General features: G+C 44.3%; 1 protein-coding gene across 1 annotated transcript in view; it reads left to right on the plus strand.

Moving 5' to 3' along the window:
• lrrk1 (leucine-rich repeat kinase 1) overlaps nt 1-13,540 on the plus strand; it is a 39,277-nt gene that overhangs the window by 18,052 nt on the left and 7,685 nt on the right. Inside the window, exons 16-29 of the mRNA XM_037697228.1 lie at nt 603-775; nt 1,910-2,027; nt 2,197-2,356; nt 2,786-2,964; nt 3,043-3,140; nt 3,746-3,917; nt 3,988-4,160; nt 4,418-4,557; nt 4,661-4,943; nt 5,997-6,166; nt 10,437-10,640; nt 10,713-10,852; nt 11,784-11,921; nt 12,364-12,558. Of these exons, the coding sequence (XP_037553156.1) occupies nt 603-775; nt 1,910-2,027; nt 2,197-2,356; nt 2,786-2,964; nt 3,043-3,140; nt 3,746-3,917; nt 3,988-4,160; nt 4,418-4,557; nt 4,661-4,943; nt 5,997-6,166; nt 10,437-10,640; nt 10,713-10,852; nt 11,784-11,921; nt 12,364-12,558 (2,343 nt within the window). The remainder of the gene's footprint in view (nt 1-602; nt 776-1,909; nt 2,028-2,196; nt 2,357-2,785; nt 2,965-3,042; nt 3,141-3,745; nt 3,918-3,987; nt 4,161-4,417; nt 4,558-4,660; nt 4,944-5,996; nt 6,167-10,436; nt 10,641-10,712; nt 10,853-11,783; nt 11,922-12,363; nt 12,559-13,540) is intronic.

Here is a 13,540-nt window from a genome sequence, read left to right on the forward strand (position 1 = left end):
GGGGAGACTTTATGGCCTTAATTAGTTTTCCTACAAATGATTTGTTAAGACTAAGACCTGGATCACATGTTCATCATGAACATGTCAGGAATTAGGTTTGATGTTTCATGAACTGTGTTTTAGTCCGAAGGTGAATTAGTTACACCTCAGGCTGTTTTCTATGAACTCAATGAATATTTGTTAGAAATAGACCAATCAGCTGATCGGCCATGTTGGAATAGAGTTAACCAATGACCAAGCAGGAAGATGAAGCTACAGCAGCCTCCTGCTGCCCTCTGCTCAATTTCTTAAAACCAGGACGCTCTTTTATCTACTTTTAACTGTCCAGGTTCTTCTGAGGCTTGTTAAATATGTTTAAATAATTTTAATGTGAGAATCTGACGAGATCATAGACTGCCTGGTTCCAAAATAAAAGCTCTTAAAATAATAAATATGTTGTCTTTCTTCTGCTGTATCTAAAGATTAGCTCAATCAGTCGTCCTTTCCTGTTTCACATTAGTTCACTTTAATAAATGTGTGTTAGTTATTATGTATATTTGATTAGCTCTCTTTAATGAAAGTAGTTATCTTTTGAATAAATGTATTCTGGTTGTCGTGTGCAGGCCCGGGCACCAAACTCTGCAGTGGTGGTTGTGGGAACACATTTGGATCTGATAGACACCAAGTTTCGAACCGAGAGGCTGGCGACGCTGAGAGCTTATGTTCTGGCTCTGTGTCGATCCCCATCAGGAGCCCGAGCCAAAGGTTACCCCGACATCACGTACAAACACCTGCAGTAAGGAGACTTCTGGTTTTCTGTCAGACGGTGCTCTACCAGAGGGATTGGTAGAAACATTTAGTATTCAGGCTCCTGTCAGACAGATTTAAGTTCTCAATAAACCTTTATGACTTCACTTACATCTTAACTTTTGTGTGTGTGTGTGTGTGTGTGGGGGGGGGGGGGGGCTGTAGTGGAGTGCTACTTTTATATTTTAGACTGATCTGAGCTGCTATAATCTCCGCTGCCTGTCCAGAAGTGGCAGAGCTGCGTGGAGGGTGGGGGATTTGGTGGGTGGGGTGCCTTGCTTGAATTTTGGTAGGGGAAACACTGGGTACACTCTTGGTACATCTGTAACTTTACTTTGTTCTGCCCATAACATCTGATCTGCTCAAGATAATTTACCACATACACATATGCATCATAACCAGATGGCGCACCACTGACACTTTTCAACACCCCTGCACCAAGGTCAAGGTCAAATGTTCAAAGTAAAAAAAGAGTGGTATTAACAGCAGGTTTACAGACTGTCTCTTGTCCCATTTGGACAGCAGGTTTACAGACTGTCTCTGGTCTCTGTTGGACAGCAGGTTTACGTACTGTCTCTTGTCCCATTTGGACAGCAAGTTTACAGACTGTCTCTTGTCCCATTTGGACATCAGGTTTACAGACTTCTCTCATCTAATTTGGATAGCAGGTTTACAGACTGTCTCTTGTCCCATTTGGATAGCAGGTTTACAGACTGGTTCTTGTCCCATTTGGATAGCAGGTTTACAGACTGTCTCTTGTCCCATTTGGACAGTAGATTTACAGACTGTCTCTTGTCTCTGTTGGTCGGCAGGTTTACAGATTGTCTCTCGTCTAATTTTGACAGCAGTTAAGCAGACTGTCTCATCTCATTTGGATGGCAGGTTTACAGGATGCCTCTTGTCTCTGTTGGTCGGCAGGTTTACAGATGGTCTCTCAACTAATTTTGACAGCAGTTTAGCAGACTGTCTCGTCTCATTTGGACAGCAGGTTTACAGACTGTCTCTCGTGTCTGTTGGATGGTTGGTTTACATACTGTCTCTGGTCTCATTTTGACAGCAGGTTTACAGACTGTTGTCTCTGTTGGACGGCAGGTTTACAGACTGTCTCTTGTGTTTGTATCAGTGAGGTGTCGTGTAAAACCTTGGAGGGATTTGATGGACTGAAGACTCTGATCTACCAGGTCTGTCTCTCCATGAAGGACAGTGGTTCAGCGTGTGGGAATAGACTGCTGGGCCGACTGGTGAGTCACAGATTCAACGTCTTATCCTGCAGCATCTCCAGCTTCTCTGCTGGTTTCTACTCAACAAGGACTAAAACGAGTCAGAGTTCATCTAAAAGTCTTTTGAAATCCTGCATCGTGTTCCGACCGGACTACAAACCTGTTCCTGAAATACCTCTTTGATTTCCAGATCCCCAGGAGCTATTTTGATCTTCAGGATGCAGTGACGGCAGAAAAGAAGAGACGACATGATGAGAGACAGGTCCAGTTTCTGACTGAGACCCAATTGGACAGCATCATCGAGCAGGACCCAGGAAGTGACATCAGAGATTATGAAGACCTGCAGACTGGTACTGAGGCCAGTTCAGAATTCTGTTTGGATGTTATAACAGCTCTATGGACATTTCTCTATGGACATTTCAAACCTCTTTGATTTTAAAATAAATTAGAAAATTTAAAATAGAAAATGTGAGGCGTGACCTGGTAGTTCTCAGCGTTTGTGTTGGAGATTACTTTTTGCTACTACCACCCCACATATGTGTAAAACTGACCAGGTTGTTGTTCTATGGGTTTTTATGGTCAGTTGGCTGTGGCAGCCATCTTGGATTGCACCGTCTCCAACAGTTGATCCATTCTTCGCATTCTGGGTGTTTCATTTAAATCCACTTTGTGCTTCAGGAGATATTTTGCTGAGATTCATTTTTTTCAGAGACCAGTTTTCATGTTTTGTCCCTAACTGTGAAGCTTGAATCACTTCTCTCTTGTTTGTCTCCTTGCAGCCATCAGTTTCTTGATAGAAACAGGAAGTCTGCTGCACTTCCCTGACACCAGCCATGGCTTGTGCACGCTCTACTTCCTGTGTCCTGTGTGGCTGTCCGACTGTCTGGAGCTGCTCATTCAACTTAAGTCGTCCTGTCCTTTCGTCAGGAACGGACTGATCCAGGCCGAGGACCTCAGGGTCAGATGGAGCCATCTGAACGTTGCCTGCTGTGGACTCTGAATGGTTCCACTGATGTTCTTCATGTCTGTTGAACAGATGCTATTAGCAGAAACCGGATTCACCCAACAGACAGAGGAACAGTACTTCCAGTTCCTGGCAAAGTTTGAGATTGCTCTGCCTGCGGCCAACAACAGGTACAGAACCGAGTTCGAACAGATCCGTTTGCACACCTGGCTGTTACCTGGAGAGACTGACCCTTACAGAGGAGGGACTCCTCCTCAGTCATCATCCAGACCCAGCAAAAGTCCGCCTCCATCAGGTCCAGGGTTTCAGGGCCTAATAAAAAAAAATTTTTCTTTAACAGGAGAGTTATTATTTGTTAAACAAAACCTTCAATCTGGAAGGGAAAAACAGTTCCTTTCCTGCTGCTCCTACAGAAGCTGAGGTTCAGGAACAGCCACAAGACTTCTGGGACAGAACCAGACCAAAGGACATATGTTTACCCAGAATACAGTGCAGCACACAGCTCCACCCGGCTGTCAGCACGGTGGTGGAGGGCTGATGGTTTGGGCTCTTGTCAGGAATTCCTCTGTAGACCAAATGGTTCTGGAGAGTTGGGACTGAACTGTGACTCATAAAAACACCAGACTGAGGGTCTTCAGATGATCTCCAGAAATTTAGTGCATTTAAAATATTTTGCTAACAAGATCATTTTGCTGTACTTGTTAAAATTTAAAAAGTAGTTTGAAATTGTCTAGTAATGGTTGTTTCTTTTTTCCCCCCTTTTGTGTTTCCGTAGTTACCTGCTGCCACACCTTCTGCCTCCGAAGCCAGCCTTGGACCTTCATAACATCCACCAGCGCACCGTCAACACCCTTCAACGTCTCTTCAAGATGAGCTTCGTTCCTGCAGGATTCTGGCAGCGCTTCATCGCCAGGATGCTCATCAGCCTCACCGAGATGGACCTGCAGGTAGGGTGTTGTCCACTTCTCTTTGTTCCTCAGCTCAGAGGATTATTTCTAACTCTCAGCGTTGGTGCAGTTCTTCAATGTGTCCAAAAGGACCCCTTGGAGTCAGCAGCAGAGGCACTCTGTGATCTACAGCTTCGCTGGAGGCGAGAAGAAGAACCGATGCAGTACTTTCAGGGTCCGACGCAGCCAAACCATCTACTGGAAGGAAGGACTTCTGGTCACCTTTGATGGTGGTTACCTCAGGTCAGAGACAGGTTCCATCAGATGGATCAGAACCAGAATAAACTCCTAGAAACTAGGTTCACTATTTTTATAGCTGAAGGAAAATGTGCCATAAAACCATAAAAAGCATGATTTAGTGTTTGTGTCCATCAGGACAGGGTTCTGGTCCGTCTGCTGGAAAGGAGCCCAGAACATGAATAAATGTACCTGCAGAACCAGCATCTGTGTGAAGAATCCTTTAATAGAAGAAGACGTGAGCTTCTGCTGTGTGTCTGCAGTGTGGAATCTTCAGACGTCAACTGGAAGAAGACGAAGAGCGGAGGAATAAAGATCATCTGTCAGTCGGACACAAGAGACTTCTCTGCTGTGGCTTTCATCACAGATCACGTGAACGCTTTGATCGAGCAGTGGTTTCCAGGTCAGTTCCTCTGTCTGTGGACCAAACTGGACCTCAGGTCTTCAACTCAAACCAAAGCGCTTCAGGATCTTTCTAAGCTCTGACGGTTTTGATCTTTGCTCAGCTCTGACGGCCACAGAGAGCGACGGCAGTCTTCTCATTGAGCAGTACGTCCCCTGTTCTCTCTGCACCTCTCGGGTTCAGCAGGAGGCTGCACCGCCCCACGAGGTCATCGAGATACAAGATGGCCAACGGGGAGGCGGAGCTAGTGTTCATTACTTCAGCATGGAGGACTGCGTGCTGGCTGCTGTGGAAAAAGATTGTATCGTCTGTCCTCAGCACATGGATCAACCAGTTCCCCTGCAAGAACTGGTCCCAGAACTCTTTATGACCGACTTCCCTGCACGGTAAACTCTTTAAATTAATTTACCGAATATTTACCAGATATTTACTGGCTTTTTATAGTTTACACATTACACACGAGTGCTGTAGTTACTAATGTACTACAACAATAAAACTTCACAATTTTATTATATACCATCTTTATCATTATTATCCTATGTCAGCAGCCATCAATATAATTCAAGTCAATTCAGTTTATTTCTATAGCTCAAAGTCACAACAGAAGTTGTCTCAGAGCACTGTACAAAAACATTCACATACATTAGTAAAGACATTTAGTAAGACTTTTTTTAAAGTCTTAAGTAACTATCCATCCCATTCATGCATGTTTTTGGTCTGTGGGAGGAAACCAGAGTACCCAGAGAACTACGCATGCACGAGGAGAACATGCAAACTGCACCAAGAAAGTTCCCCGGCTGGGATTTGATCCGGCAAACTTCTCACAGTGAGGCAACAGTTCTACTGATCTGCCGTGCCGTCCACTTAAATAAATAATAAATTTACATGTTTCTATTCCAAATTTGAACAAACCACAGAAAGCTAAGAACTATGGGAATCCACAACTGAAAAAAAAGCTGATTTGAAGTGTATTTTTATGTTTTAAGCATAAAGTCCTGTTTATTTCCATTGGAGGGCGGGGCTTAATACCTGTACAGGAACTGGCCACCAGGAGGCGCTAGTCCTCTGTGGCTTCAAATTCAAGGTTCCAGTCCTGCCTCTAGTTAAAAGTACATGGTGACAGTGCATGACAGCAAATAGCGCTCAGCTCTGCTGCCGTGCACTGCACACACCCAATTATAGGTTTTAAAGTAACGTGCACATCCTGTGTGCACAAGGCTTCAAACTGATTGAGTTTTAAATGAAAACAGTTTCTGTTTGTTCGTGTGAATAAAAAAAGAAGAATTTTTTTTTTTTTTTTTTTTTTTTAACATGACTCCTTGGAAAGATATTTTAAGGAATAGAAATCAAATAGAAGAATAGAAATTGATCTTTATAGACATATAAATGTGCGGTTTATTGTGTGGACAGGTTAATGACGTGTCTCTGCTGTCTCTCAGACTGTTTTTAGACAAAGCCCAGCTGGAGTTCTGTGAAGACGAGCAGAATGTTCTGGGTCAGGGCGGCAGTGGGACCGTCATCTACAGAGCTCGATACAACCAGCAGCCCGTCGCTGTCAAACACTTCCACTTTAAGAAACTGCGGCAGCTCAGCATCACCAGTACCACAGGTAGAACTGGACTTGATTCTTCTTTTTGTTTAAAGCGATTCTCATGTCGTCACTGAGTCTATCTTGATTTGCTGGCCCTGTGCATGTTGTGTGGGGGGAAAGACGAGCTGGTCGGAGTGCAGGAAGTATGTTGGTTAGCACATTCAGGTATGCTGGCGTAATCAGATTACATTTCACGTCCTGTCATTAATCTTACAATGTTTTAAAAGACATATTGCAGTAGTCCCTCGCTACTTCTCGGTTCGTTTTGTACGGACTCGCTCTATCGTGGTTTTTCAAAGTAAGATTGGACATGACACACAATGGTTGATTGATGGATGAGCCGCACGATCGGCATGGCTTTTTTATTTAAAATAAATTATTTTAAATGATTAATATCTGTGTGCAGCCCACAGCTGTGGAAGAAACTTCCTCATAGAGCTGATCAGCGGATTAGCTGATCTCCGTGCAGAGCAGAGAAGTGGGCGTGGCCGAGAGTGCATCCAAATGTAGAGAGCTGAAATCATGACATTCTGTGCTCTTTTAGAGCGTTTAGAGTTTAGAAACATTGTTTAGAATACTGCAAGAGTGTAGGAAGGGTTTAAAACGCCTTATACTGTATATATATATATATATATATATATATATATATATAGTGTGTGTATATATATATAGTGTGTGTATATATATATATATATATATAGTGTGTGTGTATATATATAGTGTGTGTATATATATATATATATATATATAGTGTGTGTGTATATATATATATATATATATATATATATATATATATATATATATATATATATAGTGTGTGTGTATATATATATATATATATATACTAAAATAAACTACTACTTACTACTTGTACTACTATTCCTACTTCGCAGTTTTTCACTTATTGCGGGACTTCAGGGTACAGATCCCCTGTGATAAATGAGGGACAACTGTACTGTCAAGGACTTTGCAATGATCCTAGTGAAGAAAAGTGACAAAAGTGATTGTTTTTCTATAATTTTCAAATTCCTCCCAAAGGGAGGTGTGCACCTCGAACTAAGCTGCTGACTGAACATTTTGTGCTGTGGCAGTTTGCAAACATCTAAATGAAACCTACTGATTTTATTTAGAGTGGAAAAACATCATGATTTATGTAAGTTTCTGTCGAGACAAAAAGCACCAGATTCTGAACGCTCAGCTCTGTCTGAGTGTGAAATATTTAGTCTCCCGACAGCCGGTACCATCAGGTAGCACTTAACCTCAACCTGAAGGACCCAGAATACTCCATTCGAACCTGAACATTCTGTTCATGGTCACGGGACGTTCGTTTTTACATCTTTCATCATCATCCACGAGACACGGCGCAGAGCTCAGCTCCTGGGAAGCCCCGCCCCTTCAGTATACGTCATCGCAGGTTTCTTCCTGTCAGAGTCTCCACTCCGTCCCTGCAGCCACCGTTTGGCCTCAAATCTGTCATGAAGAAAGCGCCACACTTTTCAGCAGACAGACTCCATGCTATATGTGTGCACGATCTCCATTCAAGAGGTTTTGGACATTTGACTAGTTTAGTGTTTGAAGTCGTACAGCTGAATGTCTGAGCACACTGATGGGCACACCCACAAACTTCTGACCAATCACACAATATTTGGAGTGCCCACCTGGGAGAAGAAATTCTTCCCGGGCCTTGTGTCGAGAAGGGGCGGAACTACTCTGAGAACAAAATGACGTGATTTTTGTCACATAACGAGAACCAATTTCACCGCTTCAGCTGGAGGATGCAGGGAGCTTTAGTCAACAGTTTCAGGTAAGATTCAATGTCCCATTCTGGCCCCCAGAATGCATTTGACTGAGGTCCCTTGAGTCCCCAGTGCCAGGTTTCAGACTATGGGTCTGCTTCGTAGCAGGTGTGCTGCTGAGCGAGGGAAACCTGTTTGAAACGTGAACAGGTCGGTGGTGAACTGGGGGCTTAGTCTTAGCACTACGCTCACTCCAGTCTAGACCATCACCCAACCAGACTGGGGGCTTGGCTGCTCGGGGTCTGCTGGAGGAGCACTAATGGCAGCTGATCTCTGTGGCTCCAAACTGCCAGAGGGGGTCTGACTACTTCATGGTTTCTTTACACTGTTATTCATTGACTTCATTGTTACTTTCTTGAAACCATCTAAAATTTCCTGGACTGAAATTTAAAACTGAACTAGGAAGTGTCATAAATAGTGTTTTAAAGGTCGAACCCAAGGTTGAAGGCAGGACACTGAATACTCCAAAAGTCAAACATCAATATAATTTATTAAATAAATGTGCTGACGTGGCAGCAAAACTCACATTTACAGGTGATCCTGGGAAACACAGGGAGCAAGGTTGGCATGAAGAGACAATGACCGACCAACAAGGAGTGAGGAACACAGACTTAAATACACACACTAATGAGGACAATGACAATCAACTGGGAACGATGACAGGTGGGAGCAGGAAGAACACATGAAGAGGAGACAGGAGAACAGTACTAAGACACAACAGAAGAGGGGGCCAGACCTAAGAAAAACACAAACCCTACAGTACCTCCCCCCAAGGACGTCACCTGACGTCTCCAAGAACTCACCCCAAAAAATTTGGGTGGGAGGAGGGGGTAACTACCAGGATGGAGGGCAGTAGAGGAACACACTAGGAGAGAGAAAAAAACAAAAAACAAAAACAAAACATAAACCGACAAAGTGGACCTGAGAATTGAACACAAAAGGGCAAAAACACTAAAACGGGGTGGTTAGGTGGTCTGAGGACTGTCTAGTGCGGAACCATCTCTCCCAGGGACGCCTGGGAACTCATCCATAATGTGGATGCGGTTCTGGTGGGCGGCCTGGAGGCCGTCCAGCACAAAGCAGCAGTTCTGGTGTGTGGCCGGGAGGCCGTTCAACATAGGGCGACAGGTCCTGTGGGTTGCTGATGGACACCCTAAGGAACAATGACCATTCGGCACGTAGGAAGAGGAATGAAGGAACCATGGCTTCTACAGGTGTTGTCAAACCCAGGGAAACTGCAGCAGTTACCGAATCCAGTGAAAATGCAGGAGAGGGCGTAGCCATCTCTGGAGCTGCAGCAGGGGGCGTAGCCGTCTCGGGAGCTGCAGCAGGGGGCGTAGCCGTCTCTGGGGCTGCAGCAAGTGGCGTAGCCGTCTCTGGGGCTGCAGCAGGGGGCGTAGCCGTCTCTGGGGCTGCAGCAGGGGGCGTTGAGTTGTCAATGGCCAACAAGGCTGTTGACTCTTCTGCTGACGTCAACCTGGGGACTTCTGCAGATCTTGAGACCTCCGTGGATATGGAGACCACCTCAGGAGCTGCTTTGGAGGCTGTGAGACCATCCGTGGTCGTCGAAGCGTCCGTGGTCGTCGAAGTGTCCGTGATCGTCGAGTCTTCTGCGGACGTCGACCTGGGGACTTCTGTGCCCCTCCACATGTTCTGTGGGTCTTGTGAGGTGAATTGACCTCACCTTGTATCACAGACATAGTTAAAATATTTGCCAGCCAGAGACAACAACCATAAGTATATTGCAGTTCTGATGGTTCCACCTTGGGACACTATTGAACAGTCTGTTTTTTTTCATTCAACCTTTATTTATACATGTTAGTCTCACTGAGTCCTGAAGACTCATTTACAAGACAGACCTGTTTTAGACAGAAAACATATAAAGTACAGACAATAAACTACAGTAAAAATGCAATTAAAATAAAAGTGGTGTTCTAAAACGATAAATCAAGGTGCCATATAAAACAAGGTAGAATACTAAAAACATCATTTTATCCTGAGGAAAGAGTCCCAATGAAGTCAATGAGTCATAAAGTTTATTATCACAAGAGGAATTTGTTTGAGGGAAGATGCACCTGGATCAACATTTCAGCATTTTATGATCGTGAGAGGTAAACTCTCTCTTGAGTACCGAGTCGTAAACTGCTTGAACAAGGAACTCTGCTAATTCTCAGACTGTGACACCTTAATGAATTAGAAGGATAAGGAAAACACTTGAGAATTATCAGAAGAGCTGTTTTGATGCCTAAATCTTTGGTGGGACATCTTAAAGCTGATAATCTCATATAATGTCTTTCTGTGATATTGTCCAGTACAAGGTGAAAGGTAATGTGTGTGTCAGTGCACAGAACTGCAAAGAATATTAAAAGTCTGCCTGTTTTAAAACATCAGAAAAATAGTTGTATGAGAGAACTTAGTCTGAGGTATGCTTCTACAAGGAGACAGGAAGTGGTAGCTCGTTGTGTGAAACAGGTTTTTTTCCTGTGTCTCAGACACCATGGTGAAGCACCTGCAGTGTTCCAATGCGTGCCGGAGCTTCTCGGAGTTTCGTCAGGAGGCCAGCATGCTGCACTCACTGCACCATCCCTGCGTCGTATCTCTGCTGGGCATCAGCATCCACCCTCTGTGCTTCGCTCTGCAGCTGGCTCCTCTGGGAAGCCTCAACACAGTCCTGGAGGAGAAGCAGAGGGACAAAGGTGCGTGGATGTATCTGGTGTTTGACTTGAATCCAGCTCCGGTGAGATCTGAGAGCGTGCTCTTGTTTCCAGGCTGCAGCTATATGCCTCTCGGCCACATGCTGACCTTTAAGATGTCCTATCAGATGGCTGTGGGCTTGGCATACCTCCACAGGAAGAACATCATCTTCTGTGACCTCAAGTCTGACAACATCCTGGTCTGGTCTCTGCAGGTCTGTGTCCTTAAAGCATCCTGGTCTGGTCTCTGCATGTCTGTGTCCTTAAAACATTCTGGTCTGGTCTCTGCATGTCTGTGTCCTTAAAGCATTCTGGTTTCATCCTTTAAAGATTCTCAGAAATTAGAGCTAGAACTGATCTCATTTGTTAAAGTTAGTTTTTTCTTATTTTATACATTTCTTATACACTGTTTCCATTTGTTGCTGACAAATCTGAGCTTTTTACTGCAAACTCAGTGAGTTGGTTGTTGAAGGAGGCCGAGCACGGATGAAACCATGATGTCAGAGTACCTCAAAGGTTTGAACTCTTCATCTTTGTTTTGTAACATCGTCTGATGATGACCGGGAGGATCGTGGGCAGGAAGTTCACCTGAAGGTTTAGTCTGAAACTCTGCGTTTCTGTGAGGTCTGAGTCTCATGTTGTGTCTGACTGGTGCCGTTCTCTGACAGAGATCCCGGAGCCGTTCCACAAATTAAAACGCAAGAAGAATCTGGCATTAAAACTCCAGCTGCCAGTCTTTGTTTCATTCTGAAGTCAAATATTAATGGTAGCTGTGCAGCAGTTTTCCTCTGCCCACATCACCAGCAGATCATTATTACTAATCTTAATATTAATATTGTTTTTATTTTAGGACTTCAGGATGTTTGCAGGTTGGGTTCTGCAGACACAGAATATTTTAAAGTGCAGTTGTGTTTCAATCAGACTTTCAGCTCCTAAAATAAGTTGGTACAATACACCAAGCACCAGGTACGAAACGGTGAGAGGATGTCAGAGGAAAGAACTGAACGGCTCGCTCATGAAACCTTCCTGCTCCTGCTCCTCTTGTTCCTGTTCCTGCTCTTCATGCTTCTACTCCTGTTCCTGCTCCTCTTCCTGCTCCTGCTCCTGTTTCTGCTCATGCTCATCCTGCTCCTGTTCCTGTTCCAGGTCCTGGACCCGGTCAACATCAAACTGTCGGACTACGGGATTTCTCGACACTCTTTCCACGAAGGGGCTCTGGGAGTTGAGGGGACCCCAGGGTACCAGGCTCCTGAGGTCCGGCCTGGCATCGTGTACGATGAGAAGGTACTCGTCCTGAGAACAGCTGTCATTCTCTAAACGTTCTATAGAGAACAGGGAGGTCGGATGAGGCTGCTGGTTTAGACAACACCCACAGCCTGACTGATGGTAATTTACATTTAACCAAACAGATGGTCATCAAGTCCTCTGGAAACTTACTGCAGGATTAAAGAAAGCTCAGATAGAAATCAAACTGGTCCAAATAATCCAAACTGACCGTAGCAGTTTATCCCATTTCAACAGCCAGGACAAAGAGCTTTAGAGGACAGAGACTGAGACAGAACCGCAGCTGAATCAAAGTCAAACCAGCTCTCTAACAGAACAATGGATTTAGTTTTACTTCCTGTCTCATGAGCTGCTTCAGTTGTCTCACTCTGGAGGACAAACCTTTTGACTTGAAGTCCTGCAGTTGATCTGAGTCTCATCTTCCTGTCCTGTCCTCCTGAAGGTGGACATGTTCTCCTACGGCATGGTGATTTACGAGCTGCTGACCGGGCGAAGGCCGGCTCTGGGAAACCACCAGCTTCAGACAGCAAAGAAGCTCATCAAAGGCATACGGCCCATCCTGGGCAGTCCAGAACAGGTCCAGTTCTACAGCCTGCACACGTTAATGACTGAGTGCTGGGACACCAAGCCAGAGAAGGTGAGAAGGTCTCTTTGTGTTCTCTGAGGCAGGGAGCCTTTTGTCTGCAGACCATGTTGGTCCACCTGATCCACAGCTGTGGATGTTTGCAGGTTCTGGTGGTCAGGGTTGATCTTACCAGATGGTGGGACTCTGTCCTGATCATAACTCTCAGTACTCTGAGTACTCTCAGTACTCTGAGTACTCTTTATAAAGTCGTATACAGTAGTCCCTTGTTTATCGCGGGTGTTTGGGCCCATGCTCACCCACGATAAGTGAAAAACTGTGAAGTGGGGATACAAAAGTTCAAGTTCAATTCAAGTTCAGTAAACTTTGTCATGACATGTGCCAGGCTGCAATCACTCATCACCTGCAACTCTCAATCTCCCTCCTTAAATAAACAATTTAAATTGAAATACTGTAACATTTCAAATAAACAAGCCATGCAGCATGAATTGTTTATTTGAAATATTACAGTATTTCAATTTAAATTGTAGAGAAGAGAAGTGCAGCCGGACATCAAAGGGTTAACCCTTCATGCAGCTCTGCAGCATGAAACAGAAATGTACTTCTTGATCAATTACACTGAAACAACTGAACATAGAAGTTCTAAAATAATTAAAAATAACTTTTAGCACTTATGTTTTGTGATCATGACGATTTTACGATATGACACTTTGAATTTTAAGTTAGAAGACAAAAGTCAATCATGCATCTGGACAGCAATGGGTTAACCCTTCACAAAGCCAATGCAGCAGGAAAAATGTGTGCGTGACAGAGAAGATCAGCTGATCAGCTGCAGGAGGGAGATTTCTCCTGCACTTATGGGCTGCACACAGGTGCAAAATTATTTAAAATAATTTATTTTAAATAAACAATCCTTGGCTCATCCTTCAATCAGCCAATTGTGTCATGTCCAATCTTATTTTGAAAAACCGCAGAAAACGAATCACGAAGTAGCGAGGGACTACTGTATTTCCTGAATATTTCTGCTGCGATTTTA

This window comes from Nematolebias whitei, chromosome 2 (assembly GCF_014905685.2).
Source record: "Nematolebias whitei isolate Nwh7 chromosome 2, NemWhi1, whole genome shotgun sequence".
Taxonomy (NCBI): domain Eukaryota; kingdom Metazoa; phylum Chordata; class Actinopteri; order Cyprinodontiformes; family Rivulidae; genus Nematolebias; species Nematolebias whitei.